Genomic DNA, 21,631 nt, shown 5'->3' with positions numbered 1-21,631 from the left:
GTGCAGGAGGGGCTAGGGCAGCCAGGCGTTGGGGCAGGGACACCGCGTCTCCCCTTCCCCATGGGGGAGAGCACCAGGGTGCTCCTGGCCCCGCAGGAGGAGTCTCCATCAGGTTTGAGGCTGAAGTAACTTTCCCAGCCAGGCCTGGACTCCTGCACAGGGGCAGGATCTGGCCGGCTGTGCATGCACAATACCTGTGGGCCCAGGACATGCTCGGTCACTGCGGGACCCCTGCCCTGCACATCGGTCTAATTCAGCCTTGTTTGGAGATGCCTGAGCCAATCCCCAAACATTTTATTAAGAATGTTCTTGGAAGGCACCCAGCTAATCCCCATGGCAAGCTGACATTTGTAGTAAATCTCTGCTTTCTGTCAAACATGATTTTCTCAGTGACATTTATGTTTGATGACCTCAAGTCACTTGGCCTCCAGTTCTGCTCAGCCCAAGCACCCACAAAGCCGGGAGAGGTGCACTGGGAGCTCCAACCTGTGATTTTACAGAAAGCTTTAAAGCCTTTATGACTCTAAGCCCCTACTCAAGACACACCCTCCTCTTGAAAACCCAAAATAGCATCGAAGGAGATTCCCTTTGCATCGGCAGCATTATCATGCCAAGGGCTCCCAGCCTGGCATCGAATCCTGCACCCCTCTGACCCCCCTACGTGCAGCGAGTGCTGCCGTGCCTGCCCGTGCCTGGACAACGGCAGCTCTGCTCCCTGCAGCTTGCTGAGCCACGTCGCTGAATGGCACAGGAGCGGGCTGGCGGTCAGGAGGGGAACTGATGCATTTTGTGAAGATGTGTTGGTCCCACAAGAGAAAGAAGGCAGGGAGCAGGAGGGAGGGCTGGGCAGAGCCTCCCCCAGCCCCTCGCCCTCCCTTAGGCATCCCAGTACTGCCTGTATCCCATCCAGCCCAAAGACTAAGCTGAGGTTTCCAGCTCCTGGATGTCCCCAGGCTTTCCTAGCCTCGTGTGAACCAGCTCGTGATGGTGCTGCGTGTCAGTCTGAGCTGCATGTGGCTGCGTGCTGCTGTGGCACCACCGCTCCCTGGGCCTTTGCTCCGGAAGAGTTCAGAAACCATCTCAGGATTAGCTGCTGCGATGGATGGTGTAACAGTGCTTTGAACTCAGGAGCAGCACTCGGTACCACCCTGGAGCTCCCCCTGGGTGCTGAGTAGATCACAGGGGATTAGGAAAGCTCGAGGGGGAGAACAGGGAACCGGCGCGGGTCCCTGGGGCGGGGGGAGCCAGGATACTGCAGCGAAGTGGGCTGAGCGCTGGCAGGGCAGAGACATACACCGGGGTCCTGGCTACTCACAGCTGGATGTCCAGGAAGAGCCGCTTCTCCTCGCCGACGTGGACCCTCCAGATGCAGTCCTCCCCCTCCGCGTAGGGCTCCGGCCAGTTGGGGGACAGGATCACCCCGGCCACGGCAGTCAGCTCCCCCCCACACATGGCTGTGGCAGGGAAAGGCAGGGAGGGCTCAGCTGGGGCATTTGTGCCCAGCACCCGGCATCGCCCCGCGGCACCGGGACTGACCTCGGCACAGTGGCTCCGTGTCATTCCAGTACGGGTCCCGCATGTTGACGCACTCGATGACGGCGGGGCCCTGCTCCAGGGAGTGCCCGGGGTCGCACGTGAACTCCACGGTGGTGCCCAGGTTGTAGGTGGGGTCAGAGGTGGTGAAGTTCCCGTTCTGGATGTAGGGCTCGTAGCAGTGGCCCCGCTCAAAGGCTGGAAGAGAAACCCCCCGTTAGCCACAGGGGCCGGCTGGGGGGAGCGCTGCCTTCTCCTGCTCCTCACACCCTCAGCTCTGGGGTTTTGCTAGACGAGCCACGGGCTCTGCTGCCGTCCCCAGCTAGAAACCCTTCCCTCCATCGCTGCCGTGCACGGATGGCCTCTTCCATGGTGTATTTTACAGGCAATTAGGATTAACAGCAGTTTATCTGTCCTGAGCCATGCAGGCTTAACCAGACCCCACTTCCACTGTGTATCAGCATCAGCGACACACCGTGTTGCCCGTTGCTGTATTTGCTGAGCAATCTCCCCTGGGATTACTGCACGTTATTGAGGTTGCTCAGAGGCGTGGGGCTCCCGCAGGACTGATCCCAGCAGCAGGATGCGCTTAAATGACAACTGGAGCAAATCTGTGTGAGCTGCCCGGGGCTTGCCCTGCGTCCCATCCCTGCCGCTCCCCGAAGGAGCCGCTGGCGGGTCTGGAGGAAGGCAGCCTGGTGAGCAAGCGCTGCAGTAAGGGCAGGAGCCAGGGCAGCCCCTGTCCCCGTGGCTGGCGTGGGCTCGGTGCCCAGCGGTGCTGTGCTACGGGGACCAAGGGAAGGGGACAGACGGGGCCTTTAGTGGTGATGGTCACTGCGAGCTGTGTGATTCTCATGGCACCAATGGCCTTTTCAGTCTGGATTCGGAGGGGCCCCATCCTGGACATGGCACGCACTGCCCCAGGGCTGCCCTGCGGCAGGCACAGATGTGTCCCGTGGACACTCAGCTCACCAACGAACCTTTCTGTTGGAGTAAATGCGATTTCACTATTTCTTTTCCTATTTCTTGCTAGGCAAATGTATTCCCCAAAGCTACTCCAGCACCAGGCGAGGTTCGGCTTGCCCTGCGTGCCTATAGTGACACAGGGACAGCGGCACGGCGGAGCACTGGGTCTGCCGGTGCCAGGGGCAGCCGAGACCCTTCCTACAGCCCTATCTCTGTTAACAGCTCGAACGTCCCGAGGAGCGTCGGCTGAGGCCAGCCTGCTGCTCTCAGGGTACTGAAATGAGAGCACATCACCTTCGAAGCGTATGTTGAAAGCCGTAGCGGATGCGGGCTCCTCTGCGAGGAAGTCGATCCTGATGGAGGAGCCGTCGCTGATCACCCCTTCAAAGGGCACGCTGTCGGCACGCAGCGAGTCGTAGAGGACAGCAGACTGGTTCGTGTCCCCGCTGTACACCACCATCCTGCACAGGAGGACACGGCACCTTACGTAGGAGAAGTGTTCCCGCATCCCCCCCGGAGCATCGCCTGGCCCCCCTCCTCGCCAGCACCTGCTCTCCAGTGCCCCGGAATATGGCATTTTAAAGAAATCGTGCAAACAAAAATTCACCAACCAGATAAGCCTCTTTTACTGTGTCATAAACAGAGGCTTTACTCTTTGATTTTACTACAAGCCATAAACCTGCTTTACTGCCTGTTGCCAGATTGAATGTTAATGCTGTTTAAACACAAGCAGCAGCACTGTAAGCGTGTGCTTTGTGTTACGGATGCAGATAGCGTGGGATTTGCAGCTTCTTGTGCCGTGGCGACGAGCAGCGCTGGGCGTTGGGTATTCGGGGGGAGGAAGGGATAAGTGTGACACAGCACACTGCATCACCGGCAAGATCTCGTGGCACGACGCGCAGGGCCTCGGGATAGCAGGGGATGGTGCTCTGCGCCTGCCTCTTGCAGCTCTTTTGGCTCCAAGACCTGTCTTGCCTCCCGAATGCTTGAACACCTGAATCAGGAACCTCCTCTTCTGCACCAGGACCCTTCCCTGCCCCGTCCCCACCATCCTCTGGCTGGCAGCTTCCTCCGCGCTGCACCCCGAGCTTGGGTCGGTGCTGCCTGCCGGGACACCGGGCACCGGGAGGGCAGGAGGTGCGAGGTGGAGGAGCTGAGGCCAGCTGGGAGCTTCCAACCCTTGGCATGTTTAGCACCCAGCAAAGCTCCCCGCTCCTCACCCTGGGCAGGGCAAAGCTCTCTGCAGTCCCGGGGGTGCAGGGATACGGGCTCAGCACGGACCTCGCCGCCGGCCAGCAGCACCCGGGCGCATGAGCGGCTCGCAGAGCCTCACCTGTCCTTCTCGGTCAGCAGCAGCTTCTCGAAGTGCAGGTGCAGCTTCTGGCCCGGGGGGGCCCCGATCGCCCACACGCAGTACATGCTGCTCGACTGGTTCCCCGTGTAGCTGGGCGAGAGGACGCGGCCGATGGTGGCGTTGTGGACTGTCCCGCCGCAGGGTGCTGCCGACACAGAGCACAGCCCCGCTGAGACGGGCAGGGAGACGGGCGAGGCAAAGGGTATGGGCAGGCATTTGCACCCGGGGCTTCCGCACAGCAAAGGGGGTGAAGCACTCCACTGATGCCTGCCCAGGTCTCGGCAGTCTTTAACATACGAACCTCTTGCCTGGCCTGGCTTTGCTTTATGCACACACATATATGCTCACATATACACATAAGACCTGTAATTTCCTTTCCCTTACCTGCCTAATTAGGCAGCAGATTCTGCTGCCACTGATGTGAAAACCCACAGTACCTCGAGTTGCGCTGCGCGCAGAGCTGGGCATCGCTTTCACTCTCTCCCAGGACCACATTCAACTCACAGCACAAAGAAAGCAATTCTAACTCTTTTTCTTTGGGGAATCCCAGTTTTGCTTAGCACTGAGGTTAACTAACGAGGAGCGTACCTGAGCAGATTGGCTCTGGGCTGCTCCAGTGCGGCCTCGACGCGTTGATGCATGTAAGCACCCTGGGACCCTGCAGCTCGTAGCCCAGGTGACAGTGAAAATGAGCAATTCCACCCGAGTGCAAATCCATCACGGTGACATCTCCGAAGTCAGGTCTCCGTGGAAAGTTGCAGCTCAGCATAAACACTGGAACAAGCACACACATTTCAGAGCTTAGGGCTTGTCTGCTCCGAGCCACCCCGCGGTCATGGGGGGAGCGGTGGGGACAGGCTGGATGTGCCCACGGTGCCATGGACAGACCTCGCTGCTGGGTGCCAGCTGCAGAGCACTGACAAACCACCCCGCTGCTGCTTCTCCACCTGTTACTGCTTTTGCCCAGACCCAGTTTCTATTTTAAAAAGAATTTGCTTGAACTCATCTATTTTTTATAGTTCTTCGAGGAAAAAAATAGTCTTGCAGTCAGTCTGTGCAGGAAGAGCTGCTGCACGGGGACAGAAATGGGGCAGGGTGGGTGCGAGGAGCACAGCCAGCGCCGGGGTCCGGGACATCGGTGCACGTTGAACCTTCTGCTCTGGGCACAACACAGGCTGCTGCTCGACGTGTCCCAGCCGATGCTCTGAGCGCAGGCACGCAGCGAAACAGGAGCCTGGCTGGTCTGTGGGGGCAGAGCCTGGCATCCTTCCCCCCTCGCAGCCCGGTGGGGCTGAGCCCCACGGGACTGACACCCATCCCACCCCTGCTCGCGTGCCCGCAGCGGGGAGGCACCCACCCTGGTAGTGGAGCTGGAAGGTCCCCACCACGTCGTCCTGGAAGGTGCGGAAGTAGACGGAGATGGTGTTGGTGGGGCTGCGGATCACCTGGCCCTCCACCAGCAGGGTCTGGTTGGCCAGGACCACCAGAGCATCGCCGTCCACCCCGCGGATGGAGAGCACCTCCCCGTCAGACAGGTTCACGCTCTTCACCTGGGTGGGAGCAGAGACTGTGAGCTGCGGGGGCGAAGGCGGGGGTCCCGGTGGGGTGCTGGGCAAAGGGTCACATCCCAGCCCCAAACACACGCCGTGCCCGCAGCTGCCGAGCCCTGCACCACCGCAGCCGTCCCTCTGCGCTGCTCCGAGCACTGGCAGCTCACTGCGGACAGCACCTGCGGTGCAGCAGTCGGTGCCCCACGGGAGCCCAAGGGACCCCCACGACCCTTTGTTCCTCCCCTGGGCAGCCAGAGCCGCTCACGGGAGACGCGTTCAAAGCCGGACGCTCCTGTGCGGCACAAGTTCACTCACATCTGCTTCCCTGCCGAGACGCGGGCGTTTGGGCAGGCGGGTAGAGGCGGTGAGGGTGAGACGAGAGGAAGAGGGAGGGGTACCAGGAGCTGCCGGTTGGGGTAGTGGTGGGGTCCCAGCTCCACCAGTGCCAGCCCTGGGAGCAGACCTGCATTTCGGGGCACTGTGGCACAGAGCGTGGCCGCGGCTCACTGGTCTCAGCCGTGGCTGGGCTGTTCGGCACAGGCCTGCAACTAAACCAGGGTGTTTGGGAGGGTTTGGTGCTCGCCAGCTACCCCGTGCACCAGGCATCCTCCCCGGGATCCCTCTTCCACACCGGGGAGTGGATCGGGAGTCACATGGCAAATGTGTCTAATGAGCAGTCCCAAAAGGCTTTAATTATTATTTGGAAATAGCTGAAAAGTAACCTCACATTTGCATTTCACGTCCATTTAGCTTAATAAATGGGCTCCTATTTCAGCAGAAAGATGCTCATCAGATCATTTGTTTCCTTAAGTGCGCGAGGACCAGGGCTCTATATTTAGCACACGCCACAGCCTCAGCCCGTAATTGCGAGTGCTCCCGACGATGTTGTGACTAGAAGGATTTGTTGCTCTTGTCACAACCGTGTCCGTCTCTCCCACCCGGCGCACGAGGTGGGGATGTGCCTGGCTCCGAGGGCCGCTGGTGCTGTGCACAGAGCCACCCGCAGTGCTTGGCATCCTCTGACCTTCTGCTGGAAGAAGCGAGATTTCCTCGGGAAAACCCACCCCGACCTCATCAAGTAACTCCCTGCGTGCCCCAAAGGTCTCTAAGCCCTGAGCCGTGCCTGGAAAAGCCCGGTCCGTGCTGCGGGGCTGGGCTGAGCAGCCCCAGGCTGGGTGGGAGCGTGCCTGGGTTCACCCCGGCCCACGCTTTTAACCCAGGAGGGGCTGATTTTGCCTTATTTTGCAGCAGGGTGCTGGGTCACTGCAGGGAGTCTCTGCTCCTCGCTGCGGGGAAAAGCAGTCCTTGGTCCTCACGGGTGCTGCGCAGCGTGTCGGGGGCAAGTGCGTGCCCTGGCCCCCGACCTGCCCCGGGGTGTTTCTTCTTCTCCAGGTTTTGTCCTGAGGACGTGCCTCCCCAGCACAGCACGCACACGTTGCCTCTGGTGGGCTGGCTCAGATCTAATTATTAATAAATGGAATGAATTAGATGTTATTGGGGATGAGTTATTTGGAGCGCAGGATCCAGGGATGCCAAGTGGGCTGCGTACAAAGTGAACGACTTCCCCCCAGCTCCCCCTGGGACAGAGTTTTTCTTCCCAAACAAGGTCTGAATCACCGCAAAGACATTTCCAGGGTGTTTCTAACATGTTTTGTTCTGAAATCACTCAAAGACAAACCTGCTCCCCAGCTACCTTCCTGCAGCGATGACTAGCATCAAACACGCTCTAGCACCCAATCACTCTGCAAATTAGAAGGAGGAGGGTTCAGGAGCGCCATCCAAGCAGCCGATTGCAGCCGAGCTGCTCTGCTCTGGCCCCCCAGCTCTGCCACCGGGAAGGGATTTCAGAGGAGCAGGCAGAGCTCTGCGGAAGGGAGGAGCTGATGAACGCTGTGGCATCTCCCTGGCCCTTCCAGGGTGTGCGGGGTGGGGGCACCGCTCGGCTCCACCGTCAGCCTCCCCGCACTGTAAAGCCGGGCTCAGAGGAGCCCAGAGCAGGGACCTGCCGGTCCCCGTGCCAGGCATCCCCGGCGGACCCCGGCCGCTCTGCGGGAACCGGCGGGTACAGACGGATGCAGTGGCCTCGCGCCAGGGACCGTCAGCCGCTGCGAGAGGGACCATATGTGCGAGTTCCTGCAGGGGCTGGGGAGGACAAGTTCTTACTTTAATCAAAGACTGCACCAATGTCAGCTCCTAAAGAGTCTGTTGGGAAGACAGGAGGGATCCTTGATTCAGACTGCCAGCCTTGCTCACCCACTAGAAAAAAAATCTCTTCAGGGAAATTCTATTTCCTGCCAAGAAGATTCAAGAATTTTAAAAATAAATATAATTGAACTAAGCATTCGGAGAGCTGGCTGCTCCACAGCTCCCAGGGTTGCGATGGTGCGACTCGGCTGGCACGGGGGCAGGCAGGCTCAGGCACAGCTCTCTCCAGGATGCTGCAAGGGGCACGGGGGGCTGCAGACAGCGAGCTGAGCAGGAACCCCTGAGCTCTCATGTGGTGCTGGGCAGCCCCCTGCACCAGGCAGGTTTGCTGGCAGCCCTCCCTGAGGCCATGCCTGACATCCAGGCTTCACACCTGCTCCTCACCGAAGCCAGATTTCCCCCGCAGCAAGCGAGGGTCTGGCTCCCAGGGGCTCGAGGGAAGGAAGCGGAGGGTCCTTGTGGCCTCCTGAGGAGCTCCGAGTGCCTGCAGGAGCAGCCCTGGTCTCTATTTCGGGTCAGGGCTGCAAGGCTGCAGTCATTTCTGCTACCACCAGGCTCTCCCACAGTCCCTGCATTGAGAGGTGACCCCCGTGCAGGGTCAGCACCCTCCTGGCCCAGGGGCTTCTCTTTTCCTCTGCAGATGCCTTTAACGAGATTCACAAAGGTAGGACCACTTCCCCTTCCATTGCTCTGCCCTCCCCATGCAGCATGCTGAACCCTGGGGCAGACCTTTCCCCGTGTTCTCCAGGACATCCTTCCTCATGTCCAGCCTCCAGCAGGACCTGCTGAGACCGTGCACCACTCATGACAGGGGAGTGCACCAGCCCAGGCCCCATGCAGAGCCCATCCAGCCCACCCCACCGCAGAGCGGCACAGCACCCACACAGCTCCGCTCCCCAGCCCAGCCTGGCTTCTCCCAAACCAGCATCCCTGAGCAGGTCCAGCCTCCAGAGCTCACAGCTCAGCCCCAGCAAATCCACACAAAAAAAGAAATCCCCATGGGTCACTTTTGCATCACGCCACCGCAGCAGGAGAGGAGAGCTGAGAGCTGAGCCCTGCTCCTGCTCCTGCTCCTGCTCCTGCTCCTGCTCCTGCTCCTGCTCCTGCTCCTGCTCCTGCTCCTGCTCCTGCTCCTGCTCCTGCTCCTGCTCCTGCTCCTGCTCCTGCTCCTGCTCCTGCTCCTGCTCCTGCTCCTCACCCAACAAGGTCTCCCCTGCCCATCTCCATTACAGGAGCTGTGAATTAAATCCAAATCACTTAAATGTTAACCAATTATCCACATCATAGTGAGGCAGCTGAGGAAGTTGCACTGCGTTACTCCAGCACCTGCCCGATGTAATTAGCCTCGGAGCCACTGAAGCTCGCAGCGCTTGTACATGTGAAATAATTAAAAAGTGGTGGAAGGGAGTCTGTCAGCACCAGGCAAAGCAAGGGGGGACAGTGGGGAGGTAAGGGCTGTCCCACCCGGCTCGGGCGCTGGCGTTGCCCACAGCCAGGCCGGCACACCGGGGATGAGCAGCGGTACCCGCTGTCCATCAGCTGCTCCAGCACCCCTCCCTCTGCTCCCCGACCTGCCAGCTGCCACCACCTCTGTGATCACCAGTCCTCCGTGCCGCCGCCAGTCCCAGCCCTTCTGGCGGGAAATATTACAGAATTAGGGCTGCCACCTTCCAGCACGTCTGTGCTAATCGCTCCCCAAAGCGCAAGCTGGAGAGGGGCATGGAACGAGGCCGTCAGTCTTGGTTTACAAATGGGGAAACTGAGGCACGCTGCTGGGATGGTGCCCGGGACCACGCGCTTTCCCTGTCCACCGCCATGGGTCCTGGCGCCTGGGAGGGGAGGCAAGGGCTAGGGATAAGCCAAACCCCGCCATTACTGGCCCTTCTGCTGTGCTGTGCCCCAGGGTGAGGGGCTGGGGTGGTGCTGGGGCTGCCTGCCAGCCAGCCGCCCCCTCCCCGCCAGCGATGCCCTGTGCCGGGGTGCCTCAGGTTCTGCTCCTGCCTCTCGCGCTCGTCTTGCAGGCTTGTCGGGAGCAGCGGGGCACGAGTCCTTACGGCAAAGCCTGTTCGTGGTGGTGGGGGAACATCCCAGCTGTGGGACCGGAGCTTTCTGTGCCAGCAGCACTCAGCGCTGCTGCTCAGGGCTGACAGCCGGGGTGGACTTGTCCTTTTAACACCAGGTCTGTGTGCAAACACAAAGTCTCTGCACCACACTGTCTCCTCCATGGGCTCATCAGCATGTATCGTGTGTGACATCCCCTGCACGGACTAAAGAGAGGGTATAAATCCGTTGTGTCTTGCTCGCCATGAATGCTATTTCTAGCTTCCTTGGGACATAAATCATGCTGCTGCTGCTGCCTAAACGGTTAAAAGGCCTTCTGCAGAGCTCGCTGCCCGCAGCCTTGGGTCAGGCACTCAGCGATGCTGCCGCACCGGAGCACGTCAGTCCTCCTGTGTGGGCACCTGCAGAGGGGCCCTGCAGCGGCAGGGCAGGGACCGGCACCCCCCTTCCCTCCTCGGTAACCTCTGCTGAGCCGCTGGCCGCCCTGGGGCAGGGCACGGGCAGGCTTTTTGCTGCACTCAGCTGCAGGCAGCGGCTCCAGGGCACTCAGCACCGCTGCCTGCAGCCCCAGGGCCCATCCTCCTCCAGCTCCCACCGGTGCCCATCCAGCCAGGGTGGCTCAGCCCTGCCCGGCCACCCGTGGGCATCTCAGGCACCCCGGGGGCTGTTGCCGGACGGGCTGCACGGTGCATGCTCGGTCAGCTCCAGACGAGGCCACGCTCAGCCAGCGTGCGCCCGCTGTTGTGATTTAATTTGTCTGAAATGCTCAGAAGCATCAGCAAAGCGAAATGCAAAGCTCGGGGGGGTGGAGGCTAATTTTATGCTCCATTAAAATCTCAGCTTACAATGGAGCGAGGTCAGGAGTGGTGTCACCTGATGGATTATGGACGGAGGCGAATTTACAGCGGAGCAGCCTGTCTTTAGCACCCTGCGGATTTGGGGAGACAGTGACTGCCATGGGAAAGTGTCTGAGATGCGCACGCATCCCAGTGCTCGCCCCTGCGCCGCTGCTGCCGCTGCCCGGCTCTGCCAGCTCCCAGGGCAACCTCCCCTCCCCGGCCGGCTTCCACGGCGGCAGTTGCGCCGCAGAGGTCAGCCCTTCGTGCCCGCCGGAGGGACGGCAGGAACAAGCTCGCTGGAACTACTACTCTTTTTAATGCACATTCTTAATTACACAGATTAAAAGTTAATGGATTTTAATTGGATGCGAATGGTGACATGGGGAAAATTGAAGAACAAGAAAGGACTGCACACCAGAGCATGGAGGCTGTGGATTAATGGTGTTTGAAACGTGTCAGGGCCCCTGCCCTGGGGCTTGCCAGGCTGTGGGACGCAGGTTTTGGGGAGAGCTGACTGAGCACACCTCCCTGGGCCAGACCCCCCCGCACCGATGGGTTTGCACAGCGCCGGCACGGCAGCGGCCCTGGCACACGGTGTGCTGCACCCGCGCCGGCCGTGCCCGCCGCTCTGTGCTCCCGTGTGTGCCGGCTCACAGCATTTACAGACACCTTCCTGCAGAAACTCAGCCCTGGCTCTGCCGCAGCGTGCACGCTTGCTGCTGCTGGGGTTTGCTGCAAAATGCCCGCTTGTCCGTGTGGTTTTTATCCTTCAGCTGTTTGGGTCGTGGCCCTGCTTCGGTGTAGGAGCCGTTTGTCAAAACCCATCCAAAGCAAGTGCTGGCTGGAGAGCGGACTTGGGCTGCCCACCCAGATGCCTTGGGGCTGCCTGCACACCCGTGAGCTGCCCGCACACCCCTGGGCTGCCCGCACACCCCTGGGCTGCCCGCACACCCCTGAGCTGCCCGCACACCCCTGAGCTGCCCGCACACCCCTGAGCTGCCCGCACGCCTCCCGACAGGTAGGGGAGCGAGGGCAGAGGGCTGGTGGTTGCCATGCTGGAGACGGCGCTGCTGCTTCACCCTTCCCACGAAGGCTGAGTGCCTTTTTTGCAAATTGCCTGCCAGTGCCTCGTTGTTAAATTAATTGCCTGGCATTTTAACGCTTTAATCATCGCTGACGTTCAGGATGTACCAGTTCCCTCGAACAGTTTATTTATTACATGACCTAAGAAAAATCTATTTTTTTCCCTGGGACGGGTGTTTTTTAGCAGGTGCAGGTGCCCGGGGCAGCCGTGCCCGAGGCCATGGGTGCTTTGCATCATGTGCTGCCATGGAGCAGGGGGCTCAGGCCACGGTGATCCCCCCCACCGACGCGCTTCTCACCTGGAGCTCGACGCCGTAGCCTGTGTAGACGGTGACATTGTAGGTGCACTCCAGGTAGCTGTGCAGGGGCAGCGGGGGGTAGTCCGTGGAATCGATGTAGCCCTCAGGGTCGTGGAAGCTCATGGTGCAGAGGACTGGGGGGAACGCGTGTCAGCGACTGCGCCGGGGAACGGCTCACCAGCAGCTCCCTTCCGCGCCCGGTGCTCCCCCCGTGCCCTGCCCTAAAACCCAGCACCCGGGTCCCCGCTCCAGCGCCGACACCGCCGAAGTGCAGAAGGTTTTAGGCAGCCCCAAAGGCAGGCGGTGCCGCCAGCACCGCACGCAGAGCTGCTGCCCGCCAGCTGCCATAACCCCGCTCCCGAGCTCCCCGGTCCCGTGCAGGCGGCGCGGCTTACCCGGGGTGGGCTCCGTGGTTATCACCGTGGTGGTGATGATGGTGGACGTGGTGGTTTCTTGGTTCTCTTCCGACGTAGAGCCGTGCACCTCGCTCTCCGCACCGTTCGTCCTGTTAACGGCGGCGCTGGCGGGAGCTGCGGTCGGAGCCTCACCGGCATCACCCGTGCTGTCGGGGAAGAGCCGAGGGACCACCGGCGGCAGGGTGGATGGGGAGATCTGCAGCGCGGGGTGGCTGGTAGTGACCCGGCCGCCCCAGGGCAGGTTGGGGGGGCTCTGCTCCGCGTCCCCCACCCCGGCCGCTGCCTCTGCCTCTGCCGGTGTGTGCGGCTCTTGGGAGGCGGTGGGGAGCCCGGAGCCCAGCGGGCTGGCCGGGGAGGCAGCCCTGGGGGGCCCTGGCAGGGTGGGCTTGGGCCTTGGGTGCTTCCTTGCCATATTTGCTTGCTTTAGAGTAGGTGGCTTTTTCTTAACAGGGAAAGTTTGTTTTGCATCGGCATCGGGGGCGGCGGTGGGCATTGGCAGGACGTGGCTCTGCACCAGCAGCGTCGTCTCCTCCGCTGCCGGCTCGGCGCTGTCCTCCGCGGCCGGCAGCAGGTTGAGGGCAGTGGCGTGCCCGAGCTCCCTGGCTCCGCTGGCCGAACCCATGGCGTGCCCGAGCTCCCCGGCTCGGCCGGGCGTCTTGTCCTTCAGCTCATCCGCAGCGAGAGGGTCCAGGCTGGCGGGGACCAGAGCTGCCCCTGATCCGCTGTCTGCAAAAAAATGGGGAAAAGTGGGACGTGGGCAATTCTGGGCATGAAATTATAGCTGTGCTGGCGGCACGAAATCAGCCCCCCGGGGAGCTGCGGCTGATTGAATGCCTGCCGCTCTTCCAAACGGGCTCATTATGGGAAAGCAATAATGAGCCTGCCCCGACTCCCTGAAAGTTGAGTTTCTGCTGAAACTCGGTGGCCTTATCTCACCGTCTCAGAGCTGCTTTTTGGTCTTTTTATCTAGAGGTCACTTGTTCAGGGAGGTTCACTCGGTCCTGCTGAGTTTGTTGCTCTGGCTCGGTCTCAGTGAAAAGCCTTTATTTTTGCAATTGTCATCAGCAAACATGGCTATTTCAAAGTGCCTGATTAGGCCGTGGCTCCTTCCCATTGTCTTCCCCACGCTGCTGCCTGGCGGGGAACAGACGCCGATTAACCGGCTTCCTCCAGCCTCCCGCAGCAAAACACCGCCCGTGCCTGCAAAGTCGCTCCTTAGGCAGCAACTAACCTTTTGTGTTGGGCAAAGCGATGCGCGGGAAAGAAAGAATAATCAAAGCCTCACCGCCACCGCTTCGGTCAGGGAGTTTAATTGCATGAAATACAGATTTATTCACCACCGATGGGTCTGATTGGGCTGCAGTCCATGATGTAAAATAAGCTATAAGCAGCACCGCGGCTCTGCGAAATGCTGCAGAAAGCTCCGAGAGGCAGAGAGTCAACATTTTCCATGGAAACAGCAGTTGCCAGGGAAGATGCTTAATGCACGGTACTTAAAGACCATAATTCCAGCCCCCTCAGCTCCCCCGGGAGGGTTTGGAGCCCGAGTCCCCGAAACATGGGGTGCCAGCCCTTGGCAAGGGCAGGGTGTGCAACCCCCCCAGCCCCGCTGCTGTCCCGGGGCTGCCCGGGCACGTGCTCCCCTCAGCAACTGCAAATGAAGGCACCGACCAGCTCCAAAAAGCCCTTCTAGCTGCTGTGACATGCCCGCGGGGGCAGCCGGGATGCGTGTCCCACCATGGTGCTGGGTCTCCGCAGGATGGGGACCGGAGGGGCAGCCAGGTCCCCATCAGAGTCCAGCAAAGCACGATAAACCTCTGGCTCACCCTGGGCACTTCAATGCAATTAGCGTTACAGACACTTTAAACAAAAGCACAACGCTTGCATTAAATTTAACTTGAATTTTTGCATTTCAAATTCTACTAATGAAGGTAGGACCGGAGCGAAAAGGAAGAAAGGAGCTTTTGGATGTGAAACCTGGAGCACAGGGGCCCTGCAGGGTGATGGCCGCAGCAGAGTACCGTTCCCCCCGGAGTCCGAGCGCCCTAGACATCACCCTGTGATTTTAATGCCTTTCAACTTCTGCTTCTGACGCCTTAGCGTTAGTTTTGCCGTCGCCCAGCTGGTGGGTGCCGTGCTGGGCACACCACGGTGCAGCCTGGCATGGCTCTGCTCCGGCACAGCAGCGGCGCAGTTCAGCTGGTTGGCACCGGCACCGCTGGGTCAGCACGGTGCCGGCATGGGGGCACGAGATGGAGGGGACCTTAAACCCCCCTCGGCGGTGACGCCGCAGAACACGGCTGCTTGTTATGCTGCTCGTGATCCCCGGCCGCGCTGCGGCTCCCCTGGCGTGTTTGTGCCATCCAGCTGTTGCCTCTCCTTACACATTTAAGTGCTGATCCTGGAAGCACTCGGGTACCCGCTCGGCTTTCTGCAGAGGTGTGCGCTCGCTTGGAGGTGACTCGCATGCACAACGCTCGGCCCCTGCATTACTTGGATGTGCAGGATCAGGGGACCTGGGCTCATACACCGTAAGGTGCGAGCGCCCGCCCGGATGGACCAGGCACCCCGGCACTGTCACCTCCACACGTGCCGGGGACAAAAGGGACCCACAGTGGCAATGGGGTGGCAGAGTCTGGCCCTGAATGCCCCAGTGATCCCTGCCAGTTCCCTTTACAACCGAGTGGTTATTCTTGCTGCAGCCTGTGCAGGGATAAGCAGTGGTCACTGCTCCACGTGGTCACCCTGCAGGGAAAGCAGCCCAGCGTCACCCTCGGGAACGCACCGTGGGACGGGGAATATCCCCAGCCGTTAACCGGGCAGCCGGTGCCTGCGGGGCAGGAGGGACGGGCGGAAGCTGCCTGCTGAAAGCTGACTGCGCTCTGTCTTCTGGAGGATCAAAGCTGTTCCTAGCAAGAACTGAAGATAAGGGAACACAGCAGCAAAAGGCGAAGGCTGGGAGAGTCAGCCCGAAGGATGGAGTTTACAAAATCTACTTCTCCGAGGCTGGAGATGTATTTTTGTCCAGGTCTGTGCAGTGAATGCACTGCAGGAGCGCAGGAGCCTTCCCCTCCGCTGCTGGCGGGCTCGTCTCTCCTCGCTGGGCTGTGCCAGGGCAGTCCCTGAGCTGCTCCTGCTCCTCGCAGAGCCCTTACACTGCGGCAGCCGCCCGGGCTGGTCCGTAGCCCCTGTTCTCTGGGGCAGCCAGGGCCGTGCCCGTGCCCACCCAAGCCGCTGCCCCCTGCTCTCGGCTGGCCGAGCTGCAGACCCATCCACAGGCAAGTCAGTCCCGACTACCAAGGGCGGCCAGGTCTCTCCCGTTATGTTTCCCATGACTTAAAAAATTAATTCTTTAATTAGCAGTGGCTCAGCAAATTCATTAGCCGATTCCCTTAGCACATTAGGAGACATTTCACACGTGTCGTCTGCAACCACTGACTTGTGTCAGCTCTGAATAATCTCCCCCAGTTCCCCCCGGGGAGGCTGGGTGCCTCGGTGTCCCCACGCACGCTGCTGGTGGGGCAGCCAGGGAGCCCCCACACCCTCCGCTCCATTCTGAGGGTCTCTGCTTCCCTCTCCATCCCACCCCTGGGGCATCCTGCCATGGGGCGATGGGGGGGAATCGGTCCCCAAGACAGTACCAGCGTCAACTCTCCTTCCCTGACAAGTTCTGCAGGGCGTTAGGCTGCTTGTCCCAGCCCAAGCCCGGGGCGGGCGGCTGGTGGCTGCTGTCCCACTGCTGCTGCTCTGGCCGTGGCTCAGCTCATCGGCTTTAGTGCTCTGCAGCAAAACAGGTTCTCCGTTACGGGAGAAGATGGGGCTGTCAGACAAGGAGAAGGCGGCACGGCCCCGGGAGGAGAGGGCAGGGGGTTCACCGGCTGGTGGGACACGGTGGGACGTGGTGGGACACCGGCTCACAGTGGGACAGTCAGGGTGTTCCTACAGGAACCGGAGTCCTTAAAGGCAGTGTGTTACCAGAGGCAGCAAAACGGCATCCCTGGGTTATTTGTCACGTGAACTCTAATTCTAATGGATGTTGCCGTTAAACCATATTTTATGCTTTCAGAAAGTTGTCTAATTTCTTATTAGATCCTTTGCCAGGATGCATTTAAATGATTCCGTCCTTAACAAAGCATGAAATAAAACACTCTGTATAGCGACTCTGTAATGAGATACTTAACACGCTTTAGTTTGTAAAGGGCGAATGTGTATTTCAGGGAAGCGAAGGCAGCCAGGCTGGAGCGGGGAGATGGAGGCACGGGGGCCCTGGCATCAGTGATTAATAAAGGCATATTCCATGTTACCAGAACGAGAAGTGATTAACGATCTTAACTCCAGATTGCATCGCCACCCCCAAACCGGAGCTGTGCTCCAGCACGTCCCCGAGGTGCGGCTGCCAGCCCTGCCTGCTGCCTCCCCGGCGCTGCCAGACCCCTGTCCCACCCCACGCGTGGTGGCGTGGCACCGTGAGCCCCGTGGCCCTGGCGCACGCCCTGTGCCCGCTCTCCTCCCCGCTCGGCTGCTTTCCTCCACGCACTGCTGCCCGGTGCCCGTCTCGGGAAGGGAACCACCAGCTCTTCCCTCCCGGGGGGCAGAGGCCCCACACACGGAGGGGGTGTCGCTGCCTGCAGAAGCACATTCCCCCTCCCACGGCCTCTCCGGGGTGCGCGAGGCTTTAGGGAAAGCAAAGAGCAGGTGAAGCAGAACTGAGTATCCTCGTCCTTACGGAAGGATCGCAGTAGGTTTCCCTATTTGATATTAGGATACGGGTAGGCTTTGGTAAGATGCCTTCCATACCGATCTGAATGCAAACAGCCGTTCTCCCGCCTCCAAGGACTACGGGGTAGTTACGCCGAGAGATGAGGTTTGCAATCGCCCGAGCACCTTTGGGGCATTTCCATCCCGGAGCCAGCACCCGAGCACGGGGGGTCGGTGGCTGGCGTTCATCGCTGGCAGCTCTGCAGCCCCTTCCCCTCCCAGAAGCAGAGTGATGCAGCCCGGCCACCTAATGCCACCGGAGTGCTAAGTAAACCATCAGTGATTTGTAATCAATTCTGCGGATTTACTCTGAGTTGTGGTAGCAAAAATATTATCGTAACAGCAGGCAGGAAATGTTGTCGGCACGGGATGACTGCTTGGGCTGCTCTCACAGCCGGGCTCTCGCTCTCCGCTGCCCACTCCCAGCATGGGCTGAGGCTGTTTCACATCACCCAGCGCTGCAGGATGCCCGCGCTCCCCACCACCGCCCCAGCCCCACGGGATGCCCGGCTGGGGGCCGGGGCAGGCGGAGCAGGACCCTTCCCAGCTGCCAAAATCCGTCCTGTTCTGCACAAGCGATCGATCCAGAGACACTGAGCTGGTGGAGGAGAAATGATCACGTTTGACCTTGATCTAATCTGCTAAACCAGCTCCGGAGGAAGTAAATGCTATCAAGGTGTACAAGGGGTTTATCTTGTAACTTGATCAGGAGCACTTGCATGCGATTTGAGGCTGGAAAGGCTTCTCTAAATCCACGAAAGCCTCTGCAGGCAGCTCCCGCAGTCCCTGCTCCCCCCCGGCACGCAGCACCCAGGGCACTGCGCTCCGCACTGGCGCTGGCATGGGCGGCTGCTCCTGCGAGATGGGACCGAAACGTCCGGGCCAGTTTGGAGCACAAGTGACCTTAATGCAAAACGACAGCTCATCTTCAGGTCTATTCTGGGATCTGCCTAGATACTGGCATGTAAACACCGAGGAAGGAAGCTCGGCTCCAGGGAGGATGTCTCCAACCAGCTTTTACTCCCCCACGGTTTATACTTAGCCGCTGTCGGAAGCGCTCTCTCCTCTGCAGGGCACGGGTGCTGAGCGCGGTGCTGCGTGTGGGAGCGTGCGGGCTGCACGCCAGCCAGGGCCGGCGGTGGGGACACGGCCCCAGTGCCCGGGGCTGGGGTGATGGCACGGGGGTCTCGAGAGGCAGCGGGGCAGGAGGCGTGGCAGGGCAGGCAGGCAGGCAGGGCAGGCAGGCAGGCAGGCAGGGCAGGCAGGGCAGGCAGGCAGGGCAGGGGCTGTCAAAGCTGCTCCCCTCACCCAGACCCAGCACTCAACTGGGTGCTTGCACGGCACCAGCCACCCACCCACCTGAGCAGCACCTTGAGCTGCTCACAGAGTGCCCTTGTCGCCAAAAGCATCTTAAATATACACAAATGAGTACAAATGCCTCTCTGAAACTTGCTGTCAGAGCGAGAAAGACTAATGACCTCGCAGACCAACACACCCGTGGTCTGCGCTCTGTTACCCACGCAATCCTTCTGCCCTTACGAAGAACAACTAATTGTTCTGACAGTATTTTTTCAGGTGCAAAGAGCCTTTTCTTTGCCATTTAGGATAGTTTTCTCTTGCTCTTTTGAAGAATTTTGTTTTCCTGCAGCTCAGAAATAAATCTGCTTATTGCCCATGATCTGTGCGCACCCAGCAACAGATTTCGGGTTGTGGCCTGGAATTTGCTGTGACGGCCCAGGCGCATTAACTGAGCGAACTGTAATGTATTAAGCAAAAGAGCGAATGAGATTGCAAGGCCAGGCGAATGAAAGAAAACTAATTAAACACGAGCTCAAGCTCTCCCCTTTGCCACAATTTCATACGCTATCAGCTCTTGCTCTCCAGAAAAGCGAAACAGGCTTTTCAGCATTCCCTCTCAAAAAGCAGCTTGCCTGGGTTTCGCACAGGGCAGGGACAGTTTTTGGCTGCCTGGCGGCCGCAGCACCAGCGTCCCCACATCCCCGCCGAGGGGGGCCCGGCTGCGCTCCTGGGCACGGGGCACCTGCAGCCTCAGCCTGTGACCCAGCGCGGCGTGGCTGGGAGACGAAGGTTTCAGCCTCTGGACCTTGAATTAGCCGACACAACCTGCGCTGAAACCCGCGGTGCCATCAGATGTCCCCCGCCGGCAGCAGCCGCGACCGGTGCCTGTGCTGGTCCCCAGCAGCAGGGAGCCCCCGGCAATCAAGGCGCTTCCAATTAAGGACATGGTGAAGAGCTTGTTCGGCCCCAAAAGCCTTCGGGAGCAGCAGGGGATGAGAGGCACGGCGTTCAAAGCACCTTGCCCACACCACTGCGGTCCCTGCCCAGGCTCGAGGCTCCGCGATGGCCCCAGGGATGCTGGTGCCCGGTTCAGGAGCCACCGCCATCAGCTCAGCTCCTGGGGACGGCGCCCGGGGCAGCAGCCGCCTCCTCGGAAACAACCCCAGCATCTGTGATCTCTGCTCCATCAGCCCAGCACGCGGGATGAGCAGCAGCTCTCGTCGCAGCCTCCCCGCCAGCACAGCGCAGCGTGTCTGGGCAGCCCTGGAGCACGCCGAGTCCCCACGGCCCTTCCCGGGGCCACGCCGCGCGGCCACGCCATTCCCACGGGAGGCTCAGCCCCGGGTCCCCGCGGTGCAGGGACCCACCTGCCGTGGCCTCCCCAGCCCCAGAGCTTTATCCCCACGAGGGAGAGTCTCCGGGACCCCCGCAGCCCCAGCCGGCGAGATGGGACCATGTCCTGCGGCCACGGCCAGCGATGGCAGACGCTCGTGTGCTGCTCCAGCGGTGCCGTGGCTGGAGAGAGATGGGCAAATCTGATTGCTGCCGATATCTCAGCCAGAGGGGCTTAAAGGAATTAGGGAACTGCAAATGCTTGATAAAAGGATGCTGAAATAATCATAAAGCACTCATTTTGCTGCTGTGCTCCTGAAAGAGCTAAACCATGAGTAGCTGTATCGCCGGGTTCCCATTACTAATGCCGATGCTATCGCTGCCTCGCTGCGAGCACACGTTCTCCGGCTGCCGGAGGATGGAGGCTTGATTGCTCAAGTTCAGTAGTCACCGTCCTGAAGGTTTTAGCGATCTGATTATACCAGAAACCCTGAGAAGCTTAGACGGATGCTATTAATGGTGGTGTTCAGCCCCCGTGCTCTGCCTGTGTGACGGGCTTAGGCAGATTGACAGCGTGCTGGGATCGGCTAATCCTGCCCGGAGCTGCTTCTGCTGCAGACGCCTCACCCGAGCCCTCCCGAGTGCTGGGACTGATCCTGCACCCCCCGGCACCCCCTGCCTCTGCACACCCCCGGCCCCGTGCCAGCTCTGGGGGTGCCCTGCTCCGGGGGTGCCCTGCTCCAGGGGTGCCCTGCTCTTGGGATCAAGCCCCCTTTAAGGGTCCATGGGAGCAGCTGGCCCCACTTTGCAATAAAGCCAGGCCCAGGTGGATAGGCTTGGCTTGGGCATAGGGCTTCCCAGGGGCAGGACTGAGGCTCAGCCTGCTCTGCAGGGAGCTGTGAGGATTTCTCTGTCAGGGGATGCTGTTGAGGAGATGTGCCGTGCCTGTGCCGTGCCTGTGCCGTGCCTGTGCCGTGCCTGTGCCGTGCCTGTGCCGTGCCTGTGCTGTGCCGCTCTGGGGTGGGCTGCTTGCAGCGCAGCCCCCTCGCCCTGGCTGGGTGCTGCCTGCGGGACGTGCTGGCTGCCCAGGAGCAGGGAGGCATTGTAGCACCTCACCCCAGGGGTGATGGTGCAGACCATGAGTCTTTGTGTGTCTGCGAGGCCAGGTGAGGGTGGTGGCTGGGGAGGGGGCTCTCTGGGGTGTGGGTGTCTGGGAATGGTGCACGTCGCTGCCCTGGTACCCGTGCTCAGGGATGCTCTGTGCCACAGAGCTACTCCTCCAAACCAGCTGGGGACATGCAATAAGCTTTCCTTTAAAAAGATGCTGCCTTGATTTATTTGTGGAGTACAGTTCAATTTTTTTGTGTGTTCCCTGCCTTGAATGAGGCTCTCGGAAGAGTGAGATGGATGGCACGGCGGGGACCGAGGTGGCGAGGAGAGAGGACTGAGCAGAGCAATGAACCCCAGCAGATGGTTCATCTCAGCCTTGTCACAGGCTCCATCGGCAGGTGAAACGGGGCAATCAATAGCCGTAATGAGCATAACCGCCTCTGCGCGCCGGCCGGCACCGCTCGTGCAGCGTGAAGGATGTGCTTTGGAGCAGAGGCTCCCTCCTCTCCTGGATGTGGGTGAGTGAAACGCTGAGGCCAGGTAGCTCAGGCAGGTCCCCCGGAGCTGTGCCCCGGGATGCCCCGGCTGGCACTCGCCTCTCCGCTGCGCCGGGGCTCCCTGCGTTGCAGCCCAAGCCGCTCAGGTGGCTGCACCGATCCCGCCGTTAAGGATGGAGCCCGGCAGCCTCCGCTGTTGGGATGCTGCAGCCACTTTGGTCAGGCCAAATCTGTCTTCCTTTATCTCCCCGGAGCCTGTGGTGCCTGCAGGCAGAGATGTAATCTAAAGCCTGCGACGGTGTGCGAGCAGTCGAAGGAGCAGGCTGAAC

The 21,631-nt window shown here is 60.4% G+C and overlaps 1 protein-coding gene across 2 annotated transcripts in view; it reads right to left on the bottom strand.

The window, feature by feature from the left end:
- The window catches only part of SEZ6L (seizure related 6 homolog like), a 46,885-nt gene that overhangs the window by 5,417 nt on the left and 19,837 nt on the right, over positions 1 to 21,631 (bottom strand). For both annotated transcript variants that reach the window (XM_054844856.1, XM_054844857.1), the window contains exons 2-9: positions 12,286 to 13,032; positions 11,891 to 12,024; positions 5,211 to 5,403; positions 4,442 to 4,627; positions 3,833 to 3,998; positions 2,794 to 2,960; positions 1,537 to 1,731; positions 1,316 to 1,454 (exon numbers count right to left, since the gene is read on the bottom strand). In XM_054844856.1, the coding sequence (XP_054700831.1) occupies positions 1,316 to 1,454; positions 1,537 to 1,731; positions 2,794 to 2,960; positions 3,833 to 3,998; positions 4,442 to 4,627; positions 5,211 to 5,403; positions 11,891 to 12,024; positions 12,286 to 13,032 (1,927 nt within the window). The remainder of the gene's footprint in view (positions 1 to 1,315; positions 1,455 to 1,536; positions 1,732 to 2,793; positions 2,961 to 3,832; positions 3,999 to 4,441; positions 4,628 to 5,210; positions 5,404 to 11,890; positions 12,025 to 12,285; positions 13,033 to 21,631) is intronic.

The sequence above is a fragment of the Grus americana genome, chromosome 16 (assembly GCF_028858705.1).
Source record: "Grus americana isolate bGruAme1 chromosome 16, bGruAme1.mat, whole genome shotgun sequence".
In the NCBI taxonomy this organism is placed as follows: Eukaryota; Metazoa; Chordata; class Aves; order Gruiformes; family Gruidae; genus Grus; species Grus americana.
The sequence above is the reverse complement of the archived record's forward strand: the minus strand, read 5'-3'. Positions and strand labels throughout refer to the sequence as shown.